General features: G+C 42.0%; 1 protein-coding gene across 4 annotated transcripts in view; it reads right to left on the bottom strand.

The window, feature by feature from the left end:
• The window catches only part of OGDH (oxoglutarate dehydrogenase), a 107,052-nt gene that overhangs the window by 40,737 nt on the left and 50,943 nt on the right, over positions 1-15,372 (bottom strand). For 3 of the 4 annotated variants that reach the window (XM_049894776.1, XM_049894774.1, XM_049894775.1), the window contains one exon: positions 3,005-3,120. In XM_049894776.1, coding sequence (XP_049750733.1) covers positions 3,005-3,120 — 116 coding nt within the window. Of the gene's footprint in view, positions 1-3,004; positions 3,121-10,187; positions 10,233-15,372 lie in introns of all 4 variants that reach the window. The other variant, XM_049894777.1, reaches the window with a different exon arrangement.

Here is a 15,372-nt window from a genome sequence, read left to right on the forward strand (position 1 = left end):
TTGCAAGCTTTTAAGACCCCAGGCAATACAAAAGGAACTAGAAGGCCAATTAACTGGGTTGTCCTGTGAAACCATGACCTGAAATCTCCAAACCAAGAAACCAAATCCCATAAGGTATTCGGTTGTACTTACGTAGCCTTAACAGCTACTCTGTTTTTTTGTCATTGTTGAAATATATCGATTGCACAACTTCTGCCAATTCAACTTTTCACATGTGTACAGCTTACTGACAGCAATTAGATTAATTGGCTGTGCAACCCTGCCCTTAATCCATATGAGTTTTCTGACACCCTAAACCAAAACTCAGTACTCCATAAGCAGTAACACCCCCCGACCCCTTTTTGATGGCTGATTTACTGGAAGCAGACCACCAGGCCTTTCTTCTGAGATGACTCTGAGTGGGCCTGAACCTCCAACCTTCTGGTTAGCAGCCAAGTGCTTTAACTGTTTGCACCACCCAGGGACTCCAAGTTAACCACAGGGGACATTAATGCCTGCCCCCACCTTTAATTCTGCTCTCCAGGAAGAAAAGGCGAACTTGAGAGGAAAAGGGGACACTGCTATGGAAAAGGTATTTCCCAGGGAAGGCTTTCTAATTAGAGAGGCATGCTTAACTATGAGCTGCTGAGCTCCCCACTGAAGATTCGTTTGGGTTAATAAGCAAGCACTCCTTTGAAGTTCCGGAGGTGCTACTGCTGTGAGCCATCTCTTAGTGCCGACTGGTTTACCCAGACCACTCTCCTAACATTTATCTGAAATAAAGTGAGGGAGTGGGGTGGGAAATAGGAGCATTAGGGCAGGAACTTGACACAAGAAAGAGAAGTAAGTTTGGGGTAGGGCCATTTGGAAAAGGATCAGTCAAATGGGGTGCCATTTGTGGGGTACAGAAAACATAAGAGCTTCTAGATTATCATCTGACAGAATTTCACTGTAAACCATATATGCAATTAAAAATTTTCTTGAAGAAACAGGTAAAATTAATTTTTATATTTTACTTGACTCATTGTATCTAAAACATTACCATTAAACAAACCGAACTCGTTGCTGTCAAGTTGATTCTGACTCACAGTGACCCTCTCAGACAGAGCAGAGCTGCCCCATAGGGTTTCCAAGGAGCGGCTGATGAATACGAACTGCTGGCCACTTGGTGAGCAGCCGAGCTATTAACTACTGCACCACCAGGGCTCCCTTCCATTACACCATCATTATAACATGTAATTAATATTTTTTTAAAAATTGAAATGTTTTACATTCTTTTTTTTTTTTCGGTACTGTCTTTGAAATCTGGTGTGCATTTTATACTAGTCTCAATTTAGACTAGCCATACTTTCACTGCTCACAGTCACACGTGGCTAGTGGCTGTCATGCTGGACAGTATAGACCTAGAGGTTATGGTCAAGAGTGGTACTGCTGGAGTGCAAGTAAAGGAGCTGGGAAGGATCCAAAGGTCAGTTTATCTAAGACTAATCCTAACCACAACCTTCCTAATGCTGAAAGAGACCAACAAAGCTGTCACTTAGATCGTCAGATTTCCACCTCTCTCTCCCCATCAGCCTGGAAGCGATAAAGACAAAGTAGGGAAGCAGCTGTAAGTAGACGCTGAGAATACTGCAGGATGCTTGTCACATATTATAGAAAATGTCACTACTAGATACTCAGAAGGATTTTATGCCACTCTGCAGTCAAAGGTAGAAGGACCAACATGAGAATTTAAAATTAAATCTCACTTCCTAGAGCCACGGCTCTCCACCTTGGCTACACAGTGAAACCACGGGGGCCAGGGCATGAACCTGAGGTTCTGATTTAGTTCATCTAGGCTGTGGCCTGGGCCCTGGGATTGCTGGAAGCTCCCAGGTGATTCTAATGTGTAGCCTAGGTAGAGAACAAGTGCAGGACCCTGCTACTCAGTGTGGTCCAAACTGGGAGCCTGTTAGAAAAGCCGGGTTCCACCTGTGATTCAGATCTGCACCTTATCCAGGATGCCCAGGTGGTTTGCACACACATTAAATTCCGAGAAGCTCCGCTCTAGATCGTGCAGTGCATCTCAACTTCAATTCTTAAGCTCTGAATGTCATCGGCAGCAGTAAGTAGTAAGAAACAAACACGTGGCATGGACCATCTCACTAAATCTAGTCCAGCCCTGTGATCCTGAGCAGGTTTCAGCCAAGCTTCCAGACTAAGATAGGCTAGGATTAAAGGTCTGGCAACCTACCTCTGCAAATCAGCCAATGAAAACCCTATGGATCACAATGGTCCCACTGGTCCCACTGGCAACAGATCACGGGGATGGCACAGGACAGGCAGTGTTTTGGTTCATTGTGCATGGGGCTGCCATGAGTTGAAGGTCGACTCAATGGCACCTAACAATAACCCATATGAAATGGGTGTTGTAGTTAACCTTCCTTGTACAGATGAAGAATTGGCTGTTCAGAGGTTAAGTAACTTGTCCAAGGTTGGTAAGGACTTGAACCCAGGCAGTTTAATCCCAGAGCCTACATTCCTAACCAGTATGCTATAATTTGTGTGAATGAACGCCCCTGGCAGGCTTAGTATTAACATAATAACCAGATAGGAGGAGGAAAAAAGACGAATAAAACAGAAGGACGAGACAAGCAGAAGAGGAGAGGGAGAATGAGGAAGAAAGGTAGGCCACTAGTAGTCTTTAGAACCAGTATGCCTGGGGAGAGTGTCCTTGGCTCAAGACAGGACTTATTCTTCAGGGAACCCTCACACAACTGAAATAAACTCTCACTGGCTTTGAATGCAGATTCCCTCCACCTCCCCCCAGCCCCGCCCCCAACCCACCCCGCCCCGCCCCCATAGCTGATCTCAGAAACATGGATTTCTATCTGCAGCCTACAAAATAGGAAAAAAGTTCCCTTTTCCTTAAAATTTTTAAAAATACAAAACAAAGAAAAACAATTAGTCTTGAAGTCATACTGCCAACCCAGCCTCTTGGCAGGGACATCTGATTTGTTTTGGAACCTGACCTGTATTGTCTTACCTCCAGCCGACGAATGATTTCCCGAAGCGGAAGGGCAGACTCCTTTCCCCCAATGAAGGTTGTGGTGGGCAAGTGGAAGACTTTGTCGAGATCAGATTCATGCAGTCCATAAAACCCTGCAGGATTATTGTGGGTGGGACAAGCCAGATGAGAGATGTCTTTGTAAAACATGGGACAGTCATATAGGGGCCAACATTTCATGGAAAGGAGAAGGAACTTCCCAGGGGAGAAAAATGAGAAGAAAAAAAAGTCACATAATAAAACCCAACTCATCTAAATGAAAAATAAATAGTAATATTTTATAGCCAGAAACACAAACTTTAAGAATAGCAGCTGATTAACATTCCTGGCTGCCACAGGTAAACCAGAATAAGACTCATATTATGCATATGACTTTTTTCAGCCCAGTGTACAAATCACACACAATTTAAAGACATTTATTTCAAGGTCCTGAGGACACAAACCCATGTTGAAGGTAGAAAGAGAGAGCCACAAAAAGGCACTAGGTAAGTCAATCTAACAGAAAGTGAAAATGGTTAAGGAGGGAAATTAAAGTAAAAAAGGAGGAAGTGCTACAGGAATTTAGCAAATTATTTAGGTATCACATGACAATAACGTATGTACGCAGTAAATAACAAAAAGCTGGGGAGAGGCAGGAGAGAGAAAGCCATCACCAAGAAACCAGCAGTAAGTGGTCCATGGCAGGATGAAAGTAGAACAATAGGGCAGTACATACAGCCACTCCCATCCTCTGGCTAAGGACGGCTTTCTTCTCCTGAAAACACCCCAACCTGCACCTTCTAAGCCCATCTTACAGAGTAGTCCACAGTCACTAATCTCACTTCCCTCCCCCAAATCCAATCACTTAAATATTTAGGAACCCTGACTATGTGCAAGGTGCTTTCTTGCCTGGAAGTATATTTCAAACGAATTTTTAAAAATGGTGGGAGGGCTCTTCCTTTGGCATTATATGGTTGTTCTCATATTGTAATAATTATCAGAGGGGAAGAGAGACGTGGAGAAAAGTGCTCCTCATGGTGCTCACAGTTCCATTCATGGTTTGCCCATCTACCCTGAGATAATGCTGGAATAAGGCAAAGGGGGCAGCTCAAGGACTCATTGGCACCTGAATACTTTATACCAGTATTTCCTCAGACTCCATGAATGAAAGCCAGTCTCTAAAGTTACCTGCATATGACTGTATGGGTGAAATTGTTCTGTTTTCAAATTAAATGTAAGTAAGAGCAACTGTGAGACATAAGGTCCAGGGATTGGATTATAGCAGTCGTTTGCAAACACAACCATTTACCCAAACTGCTTAGTATGTGAAAATTCCTATTTCCAACCCACAACCCCAATAATCTTGACTCACTTGGCCTTGGGTGGGGCCCAAGAACCTCCCCAAATGATTCTGTTTCAAGCCAGGTTTGGGAACAACTGTTTCATTTACATAATGCCTTAGGACAATTTTTAAACTTTTAAAAGCAAACTCTATGTTTTAAGCTCTTTTTGTTTTATTAAAAAAAAAGTAAATTTGGCTTTTTCCCTCAAGTAATTTGTATGTCAAAAAAGGGAATGGTGATGGTAGCAATGGCTTAGTTAGGCCTGCCCCCACCCCATTTCTTTCTGTGAATCGATCAAAAATGAGGGCCTGGCAGTCACCCAGAACAGGTGAAGCAGACCGCCCTGGCCACTCAGAGCCCCGCTTCACTGGCAACCACCCTGCATTGTTTACGGGAGAAAAACGAAATCATTTTGTGGGAAATTCTTCCTAGCTGAAAAAAACACTTGGGCCAGGGCCAGGTCAGAGAGACCAGCATATTCAATAATACACATTTTGTCAAGAAGACATCTTGACTGTTATAGAGTCAAGAATATCCCAAGGTGAGAACTGTGTATTTGAATTTTTTCATTGTGATGAATCCTGAGAACTAGTGGCATTAGAGGCTTATGTTCTAGATACCCCACCAAAACCAAACCCACTGCCATTGAGTCGATTCCGGCTCATAGCGACCCTATAGGACAGAGTAGAACTGCCCTGTAGAGTTTCCAAAGAGCACCGGGGGGATTCGAACTGCCGACCTCTCGGTTAACAGCCGTAGCACTTAACCACTACGCCACCAGGGTTTCCAGGCAACTCTAATAAATACCCTGTCCTCATTGTATGTTCTTCACTTGCACTACCCTGAAATTATCATTACTTGCGGTTGGACTGATGAATCTTAGAGCTGCTGGTTCCTACTTCTAAGTTCTTCAGTTGCTTGAAAAATTAAATCTAGAGACTTCTGCTTCTGAAGAGATGGAGTAGATATATCCCTATTCTTGCTAACAAGTAAAAATCCTGGACGTTATATATAAAACAAGCATAAGACTCTCAAAAATGGAGAGAAGAAATCAGACTAGGGACCCTAGGACCCAAGGAATGACACAGGGGTGAGCTCCCTGGGTTTTCTTTTTGCTTCTTACATCCCAGACTTGGAGCTGAGGAAGTTGGCAGCCTGGAAACCCCAACTACCGTATTTTTTGCACAAATAATGCATGTCTTCTATGTCTGTTTGCCAACTGCTCCCTCCCCCCAGCAAGGTATGTTTGTAAGCATTATACTTTTTTTTTTTTACAGCAATGGATTTGCTCATTATTCTGGCAGTCCGTGGTATATTCAATATTCTTCACCAACATCATGATTCAAGGGCATCAATTCTATGCTCTTCCTTATTCACTGTCCAGCTTTTGCATGCATATGAACCTGTTGCCGACGAATCGATTCCAACTCATAGTGACCCTATAAGACAGAGTAGAACTGCCCCATAGCCAAGGAGTGGCTGATGATTTGAACTGCTGACCTTTTGGTTAGCAGCTGAGCTCTTAACCACTGCACCACCAGGGGTCTTTGCATACATACAACGCAACGGAAAACACCCTGGCTTGGGTCATGCGTACTTTAGTCCTCAGAGTGAAGTCTTTGCCTTTTTAACACTTTAAAGTGGTCTTTTGCAGGTTTGCCCAATTCAATGCATCGTTTGATGTCTTAACTGCTGTTTCCATGGGCATTAACTGTGGATCCAAGTAAAATGAAATCCTTGAAAACTTCAATATTTTCTCCATTTATCATGATGTTGCTTATTGGTCCAATTGTGATGATGTTTGTTCCCTTTATGTTGAGGTGTAATCCATACTGAAGGCTGTGGTCTTTGATCTTCATCAGCAAGTACTTCAAGTCCTCTTCACTTTCAGCAAGCAATGTTATGTCACCTGCATATCACAGGTTAACTACATACATATACATGTAAAATTAGACATACATGTATGTATGTAGACATGTGTATAAATATGTACATGTGAGTATACGTGTATATACAGGTGTATGCATATATATATACACGCGACTGTATGCACACATATTCAGATATGTAATAAAGCACAGAGGGGGCACAGAAACGGATCCTTCTTAGACATAACCAAATACTTCACAGGATTGGTTTCCTGGGTTTGAAGGATTAGGACCATAGTCTTGTGGGATATCTCAGTCAACTGGCATAATATAGTTTATAAAGTTTATATCCTACACCCTAGTTTGGTGAGTCGTGTTTGGGGTATAAAAAGCTTGGGAACAGGCATCTAAACTATAGGTCTCTACTCATCCAGAGCAAAAAAAGGAAGCAGAAGAAACTAGTCTACAAGACTAACAGCCTACACGAACCACGGCCTCATCTACCCTGAGACCAGAAGAACTAGATGGTGTCTGACTACCACTACCACTATCACCTTTCTGATCAAGGTCACGAAAGATGGACCTGATTGAATGGGAGAAAAATGTGGAACAGAACCTCAAATTCCTAAAAATCAATCAAACCAGCACACACACACAAACAGATCTACTGGACTCGTTGAGACTGGAGGACTCCCTGAGACGAACCCGAGGTCACCTTTTAGCTAAATAACAACTGGCTCAAAAAATAATGAGTTATCATCCGTAAGTACTGTGCTTTTTTGAAAAATCACCTGTATGAGACCAAATGGTCAACAATTACTCTGAAACAAAAACGAGACTGTAGGGGATATGGAGATGGAACACCAGAACAGAAATACTGAGAACGTTCACGCATTGTGAAGAATGTAATCAATGTCATTGAACAGTTTGTGTAGAAATTGTTGAATGGGAACCTAAACTGCTGTGTAAACCTTTGCCAAAACACAATATTACTTTGAAAAATTAAAAAAATTTTCAGTGTAACCCACTATATTAACAAGTTAAAGATTATACGATCATATTAATTGATGCACAAAAAGGTATTTGACAAAATTCAATAGCCATTCATGACAAAAAATCATCAGAAAAAGAACAGAAGGAAACTTCCTCACCCTAATAAAGAGCATTGACAAAAAAATTTACAGCTAACATTCTATTCAATGGTAAGAGACTCAACGCTTTCATCCTAAGGTTGGGAACCTGGCAAAGATGTCCATTCTCACTGCTCTTATTCAACATACTCCTGAAAGTCCTAGACAGTACAGTAAGGCAAGAATATAAAGTAAAATGCACACAGATCAGAAAGAAGTTAAACTATTCCTATTTGCAGGTGACATGATTCTAGAAAATCCTAAGGAATCTAAAAAACAAGTCCTGGAATGAATGAGTTCAGCAAGGCCACAGGGTATAAGATAAGCTTACAAAAATCAATTGTATTTCTACATACCAGCAATGAACACATGGACATCAACCAATTTTGAAAATGAAAGAGGTTTAAATTTAACAAAACATACACAAGACTTGAAAACTACAAAGCACTGATTAAAGAAATCAAAGAAGACCTAAATAAATGAAGAGACATAGTGTGTTCATGGATTAGAAGACTGAACACAATTTTTCCTAAAATGGCCTATAGGTTTAAAACAATTTCTATCAAAATCTCAGCGAGGTTTTTTTTTTTTTTTTTTGACACAGACAAGCTTATTCTAAAGTTTATACGGAAAGAGAAAGGTCCTAGAATAGGCAAAGAATTTTGAAAAAGAACACTGAAAAAGAATTTTGAAAAAGAATCTTATAGGCCTGATAAAGTATTCCAATGTTAAGGCTTACTATGTAGCTATAGTAATCAGGACAGTGTGTCATTGGTGGAGGGGCAGACACATAGATCTAAAGGAATACAACAGAGAACCCAGAAATAGATGCGTGCAAGTACAGCGAAATGAATTTTGACAAAGGTGCGAAAGCAATTCAATGGAGGAAAAACAGTCTTTTCAACAAATGGTGCTGAAGACAGAGCAAAAAAATAAACCTTCACATAGTTTCACACCTCATACAAAAATTAACTCAAAATGGACCACGGACTTAAACGTAAAATGGAAAGCTATAACGTTTTTAGAAAAAATACAGGGGAAAAAATCTTACAGGCCTAGGCAAAGTTCTTAAGCATGACACCAAAAGGAAAGAGTTGACAAACAATTTCATCAGAATTTAGCACTTTTACTCTGCAAAAGACCCTGTTAAGAGATTGAAAAGACGAACTACAGGCTTCGAGAAAGTATTTGCAAACCATGTACTAGGACTAAGATGTAGACAATATACAAAAAGCTCTCAAAATTCAATGGTTAAAAAAAAAAAAAATCCAATTAGAAAATGGGCAAAAGACATGAAGAAACACTTCACTGAAGAGGATACAGAGGTGGCAAGAAAGCACATGAAAAGATACTCAACCTCATACTCCATGAGGGAAATGCAAATTAAAACTACAATGAGATATCATTACACATCTATCAAAATGGCTTTAAAATAAAAACTAATGACAACACTAAATGCTGGTAAAGATGTAGAGAAACTGAGTCCCTCATACATTGCTGGTAGGAATGTAAAATGGTACAACCACTCTGGAAAAGTTTGGCAGATTCTAATCAAACTAAACATGCAACGACCATGACGACTCAAAAACTGTACTCCCAAGCATTTATGCCAGACAAATGAAGATTTAGGTTCACACAAAAACCTGTACACATATGTTTATACAGATGAGTCTTAACAGCCAAAGCATGCAAAAAACCCAGATGTCCCTTCAATGGGTGATTAATTAAACTGTGGTACTGCCATACGATGGGATAGTACTCAGCAACAAAAAGAGATGAACTATTGATACACACAACTTGCATGAATCTCCAGAGATTTATGCTGAGTGGAAAAATCCAATCCATTTATATAACATTGTGATTCCATTTATATAACATTGTTGAAATGACAAAATTATATACGGAGAATAAATACTTGCTAGGAGAGGGGGTGGGGTAGGAAGAATGTGGAGGTAATTCTAAAAGGGCAACATGAGTGATCTCTGTGGTGATGGAAATGTGCTGTGTCTTGACCGGGTTGACGTCAATATCCTGGGTATGATATACAAGATGCTACCACTGGGGCAAACTGGGTGAATGGCACATAGGATCTCTCTGTATTATTTCTTACAATTGTATGTGAATCTAAAATTATCTCAAAATAACACAATTAAAAAATACAAATCTGTATTAGAGTCTCACAGGTATGAGGAAAATTGGAGGAAAAGGAGAATTCTTGAGGAAGCCTGGAGAAGGGAATGGCTGAAGGAGGTGTGGAAGGAAGAGACTGGCCATGGGTGAATCAGAACAGGCAGCATCTCAACTCTGGATTCCTCAATGGTACTCTGCCCAGAAACAAGGGTCATTAAGAGTTCCCAGTAAGTTTTTATTAGTATTTCATTTGTCCTTCAAACATGGGCAAGATCAAAAGAGACAACTTGTCTAAAATGTCCAGGAGCAAAATCTGAAAGAATCCAGAGTCTGGCCAGACGCAGGATGTGGAGGACATATGTGCTGCATGCAGAACTCAGCAGGGCCTCGGGATCCCAGCAGCAGCTGGAGACAAATGGCTGAAGCCATGGAAGGCTGGAGTGAAGGCTGATGAGCACACATGGAGTAGAAAAACGCTCCTCAGAGCACAAAACGATGGAAACAAAAACAGCATCCTTCACACCAGAAAAGCACTTGTTGGTTAATGATTAAAATGAAGCTGGAAAAACGTATTTCAAAACAATGAACAACTCTCAAAACGCTTGATAGAAATTGTGTCAACTTTCCCCAAACTGCATGCTAGAAAAGTTGAACATCCTATTCAAATCACACCCTCAACTCCAGATAGGTGAAAGTCTCAGTATTTTCATACCTCCTACTGTTAGCATTCGAAGTCGTTCCTTGAAAACTGCAAGATCTGAGAGGCAGAGTGGGGTAGCGTGGATAGGCGCAGAAGGAAAAAGACAGTTGAGAGTTAGTTTTTTAAAAAAATTCAAAAACCAAACAACACTACACCATTAAAGCAGTAACAAAGAGCACAAACACCTTCACACACATACGGGGGAGAAGAGGTGGTGGTTTACGTGATTAGGTGATTGTAAGTGAGAACTACTTTGTAAACATGAGAACAGCTGGAATGAGGTGAATCAGAAGGCAGGAAAGGCAGTTCTCCCAGACACTTGGAAGGCATCAGGCAGCGTAGTTTGAGGTCCCCTCATTTCCCTATCCTGATAAAGTGTCTGGCAAAGTTCTAAGAAGTGGCACAGTTCTTCTAAGAAGTCAAATACATCTGGCCCAGACTACTTCAGGATGAAAAAATTAGAAAAGCAAAAAAGCCAATATTACAATAGTCATACTTCAGAACTGAACTATCAGAAAGCAGGACAGACTCTAAATCCTTAGATTCTGTAGGATTATAAATAATGGAGGGAGAATCCTTGGTCCCACAGACCTGCTGATGGCCACTCCTCCCCCTAAGGCCAAACTAGAAGAGCTCACTAGCTGAAAATAGTAACCCAAGAGTCACAGCTAGAAATGTGCAGCTACACGTTTTCCTACTACCTGTTTTTCTACCATATCCACAGATTCTCTAAGCCTTCTTTGCCACTGGCGAAATTAAGATGTTTATCTGGATACACCAAATACCTTGTCCTAACTCCCAGGGATTGGGTGTGTGGGCCGGGATGGATGGAGTCTGGGAGGTTACGGCCTGCTGGCATGTGGGTGCATGAAGGTGCTGACAGCTGAGTTCTCCGAGCTGTGACCACTGTCACTGCTGAAGCTCCTGGCCTGGGAGTGCAAAGACAGGAAAGCTGGTGCATTCTCTGATGTTGCTGGGAACGCGGACTAGAAAAGACCCAGGGAGCGTCTGGGGCAAGCCCGCTCCCCAGGGCTCCCCAAAGGGCCTCCCAGCTCTGAAGGGACATGCTGGACATGGTTCATCTCCGTCCCCAGAGGACAGCAACAGCGGCAAACGCCAAAGATCCAGATCCTAGTGGCTCTTAAGAAAATAGCTCAGTTCTGCACAAGTTTCCATGTTTTGCTTAAGGCAAGGATGAAGAAACAATCTCTCCTCTAACCCTCAGGATAAAGATGACTGGATGACGTGCTAATCACACTCTGCCTCTTGGGCAGGACCACAAAAGGTGAGGGCCTCAAGGGAACCTCAACTGGGCCACTTCTGTGAAAAATAAATCTACAAAACTTAAGATGTTTACACAGTTCCTTCTGGGGAGTGGGCATGCAGAAGCTTTTGTTTTTATCTGTGCTTTTTTAGTATTTTTTAAATATAAGGCAAACAAAAGACACAAACCAAAGAAAGAAAAGGCAAGTGCAAAGAATGATAGAAGGCTGTCATTTACAGAAAGCACATAGGTTTTTCAGCACCTGAGGAGAAAACAGCTGCCGTGGGACTTGGCCTACAGGACCTTTAACCCAGCGAGGCCTGTGAGAAGCAGGGGCGAGATACTAGGAAGCCAAGTGTGATTCAGAGTGTCAGTTCCTGGATGTCCATGAGAAAGGACAAAGTTAAGAACACCCTTAAATGTTAGATTTCCACTTGGTTTAGACCTTTGTTCTCTCCACAGTGACAGTATCTGTCCTATGATGTCAACTCCCATTTAAAGGCATTAGCTGGGCCTCTCTGCCAAGGCCCTTCTGGAGAGTGGCTCCCAGCTCATCACCCAGTTACCACGGGCACCATGTCCTGCACTTAGTAGACAGTAAATTTTTATTAAATGCATTGCTCTCTACTGCTCTGAATTTAAAAAAAAAAAAAAATCAACCGTTAATATCAACTCTATTGCCATCTCATTCTTCCCAACAACCCAGGGAGCAGAACAGGACTGGGATACCGCAAAGAGATCCAGAGATCTGTGGGACAATGAGACTCCACCCTCTGCTTTGCTGGTAATGACACCAGAGTGAATGACGGAAGCAGCAACAAAGTCATTTAAGTAGCTAAAATTTTGTCCCCTTGGAGGGGGGGTTCTCAACTTTGTATACGTAACTCAAGTTCACCTCTTCAGACTGACATTAGCAATCTGCAGGTTAATGGTAAACAAGAGAGAAGTTTCATGCCTCATCCCTCTTAGAGAATTTGTTGTCTTGAACTCTCCTTTAATTCTGTTAAAATCTCACATTAAGTAAATCTCAATCATTTTTATCATTGTGAGACATTACACGGTAGAATTTATACAGAAACTAGAGATGATGGCATTTTTAAGTTGGAATCTAATTCAAACTCTGAACTTTAAAGATGGAGAAAACTGGGAGCAAAAGTTGATAGAACTTTCTCTAAGTTACAAAGCTAATCAATGGCTACAAACAAGGTCAGAGGCTTCATGTTCAATGCTCCCCCAAAACCTAAGCAAGTAAGGAAGGGATAAGTGGGACAGAATACAAGCCCTAAGGCGAGACAGTGCATGATCTCAGTCAAGTATGCAAGTCCATTTATTCCTAATTAAGTAATGAGACTATAAAAGATGGCAACAGATCCCAAAAGACTCACTGTAGCTTAAGCCTTTCGTGTCAGTAACTGACCGAATCTAATATTTTGCAATACATGCACTTCTAAGCTGGCAGTCTGATTCATGTGCATTTTCAAGAGCCACAGGAAAAACCTTAGGAAAAAAGTGATGCTACCAACCTCCCTCCCCTCCCCATCACTGAACCTCACACGGGGCCTCATTTCACAGGTCTGAAGTCTGAGGGCCGGCAATCTTAACTGTGGACCATGCGTGGTGAGAAACATGTGCTCAAGGCATCTCATGTGATGCTCTCAGCTCTCTCCCCATGTGAAGTAGGGCCTACGATACAATCTCACACAAATAAAGTGGCCTAATCACCAACAGAACGCTTCAGGGAAAAGGGTATCATCCCAAGTTCCTCATAAACACTTGCACAATTTTGGAACATAATCTATGCTTAATTGAGAAACTATCCTAAAAGCAAAAAAGGGAACCCTGGTGGCACAGTGGTTAAGTGCTATGGCCGCTGACCAAAAGGTTGGCAGTTTGAATCCACCAGGCGCTCCTTGCGGCAGTTCTACTCTGTCTTAAAGGGTCCCTGTGAGTTGGAATCGACTCAACAGCAACAGGTAGTGGTAGCAGTAGTTGTGTCCTAAAATTAATTCTGAATTTTGAAAACTAGTCACTAACCCTATGGCTGCTAACCAAAAGGTCAGCAGTTCAATCCACCAGCCGCTCCTTGGAAGCCCTATGGGATAGCTGTACTGTGCTATAAGGTCGCTATGAGTCAGAATCAACTTGACAGCAATGGGTACTACCATCTTAAACACTATTTTCATTACATCCATGATGCTCTAAAAGCACACAACTTTAAAAGTACATTCTGCATGACTTATGCCACGGCAGACGTCCCCGTGTCCTAGTGGCCACCCCAGGAGTCGACAAGAGGACTAGAGTTTAATTGACTTCAGGGATCAGCAGAATTTCTGGGAAGTGAGAACAGGCACCCGAGGCCAGTATTCCCCAATCTTTTCAAAGTTGGTCATAAAAGGTCAAGAATCTGAAATGACTCCATATATTACACTTTAAAAAAAAATTCTGAGGTGAACAAAACACCCTGCTTGTACTCTCAATTCAAAATATGGCAGCCATCCCAGATATTCAGCTAGTGAAAGTATTTTTGTGGTAGTCTCTTAAGTCTTCTCTGGGGAACTGCTTCTCACTGTTGCACAGTTTCAAATAATTGCATTCTTCTCTGTCATCACCCCCAGCCCCTTCCCTCCCATCAGTGCCCCCTCACTTCTCACTCCTTTCCAATCACAGGCAGAATACATTCGACTACAAGCAACTAAGGGCTGTATCCAAACTGTGTGAGGTGTGATCCCTGCTCTGGGCCTCAGTTTCCCCACAAGAAAATGGTGACGTGGTGTCTACATCCTTAGGAGACGGGAAGGTCAGCTAAGAAGAACTGTGAACAGTCAGCTCTAGGGAAGACACTGCAGAACAGGATGCCCCGTGGTAGGGTTACTCACCTACCACTGCCACTGCATGGCCACTCAGCCCTGCCCTGTTGTGGTTTTGCAAAGACTGGGCTGCCCAGGATCTGCTGCCATCTTACTGAACAGAAGTGGACAGAGTGGCCTGGAAGGGCCGCTTCTGCCCTCTGCCTGCATACACATGCTAACACGTTCCCTTGGGCCCTAAACCTCCTGTCCATATGAAGACTCTTCACTTGTTAACCTGCGAATTCCTCATTTCTTAATGTATTTCATCACCACCAGAGTCCAGCTGTTACTCTTCTCAAAAGACTGTAATAACAATAGTATCTAACACATAGAACTTAGTATGCTCCAGGCACTATTCTAATGAATTTATTTAATTTCAAAACAACCTTAGAAAGTGGGTACTATAACCCCACCTTACTGAGACTAATGGGGAGACTGAGGCACAGAGAGGTTAAGCAAGTGACCTATGGTCACATAGTTAGTAATGGCAGAGCTAGGCTTCAATCTAGAGAGTCTTTGCATCAGAGTCTAGGCTCTGCGAGGCTCAAATGAGATCGTGAATACTAAATGCTATATAAATACACAGTGGTCACATTTTCTGATGAGTTGCTTTCTTCAAGGCCGTGCATTAGCCAAAAATCAAACCAAAACCGTTGCTGTCTAGTCGATTCTGACTCATAGCAACCCTAAAGGACACAGCAGAACTGCCGCATAGGGTTTCCAAGGAGCGCCTGGTGGATTCGAACTGCCGACCTTTTGGTTAGCATCCATAGCTCCTAATCACTATGCCACCAGATTTTCCACATAAATCAAGCGTGAGATAATTCAAGACTAATTTTCCTCCAGATTCGTATTTCAAGTTTTTGCACCTAAAGAAAGAATCTATGAAAATGTACTTTTCTCCCACAAAGGAGCTGCTTTCTGACTTTGTCTTACCAGTTTCTGAAGGCCCTGCCCGAGGCACCAAACGTTATCTCTTCCTCAAATGATTTTAAGAAGCTCTGTGGCCAAAAATATTCCCTGAAGTCTTCTTTAAATCAAACAATAGTTTAACTTAAATAGTAAAGAATATCTGCCTTGCACA

This window comes from Elephas maximus, chromosome 8, assembly GCF_024166365.1.
Source record: "Elephas maximus indicus isolate mEleMax1 chromosome 8, mEleMax1 primary haplotype, whole genome shotgun sequence".
In the NCBI taxonomy this organism is placed as follows: domain Eukaryota; kingdom Metazoa; phylum Chordata; class Mammalia; order Proboscidea; family Elephantidae; genus Elephas; species Elephas maximus.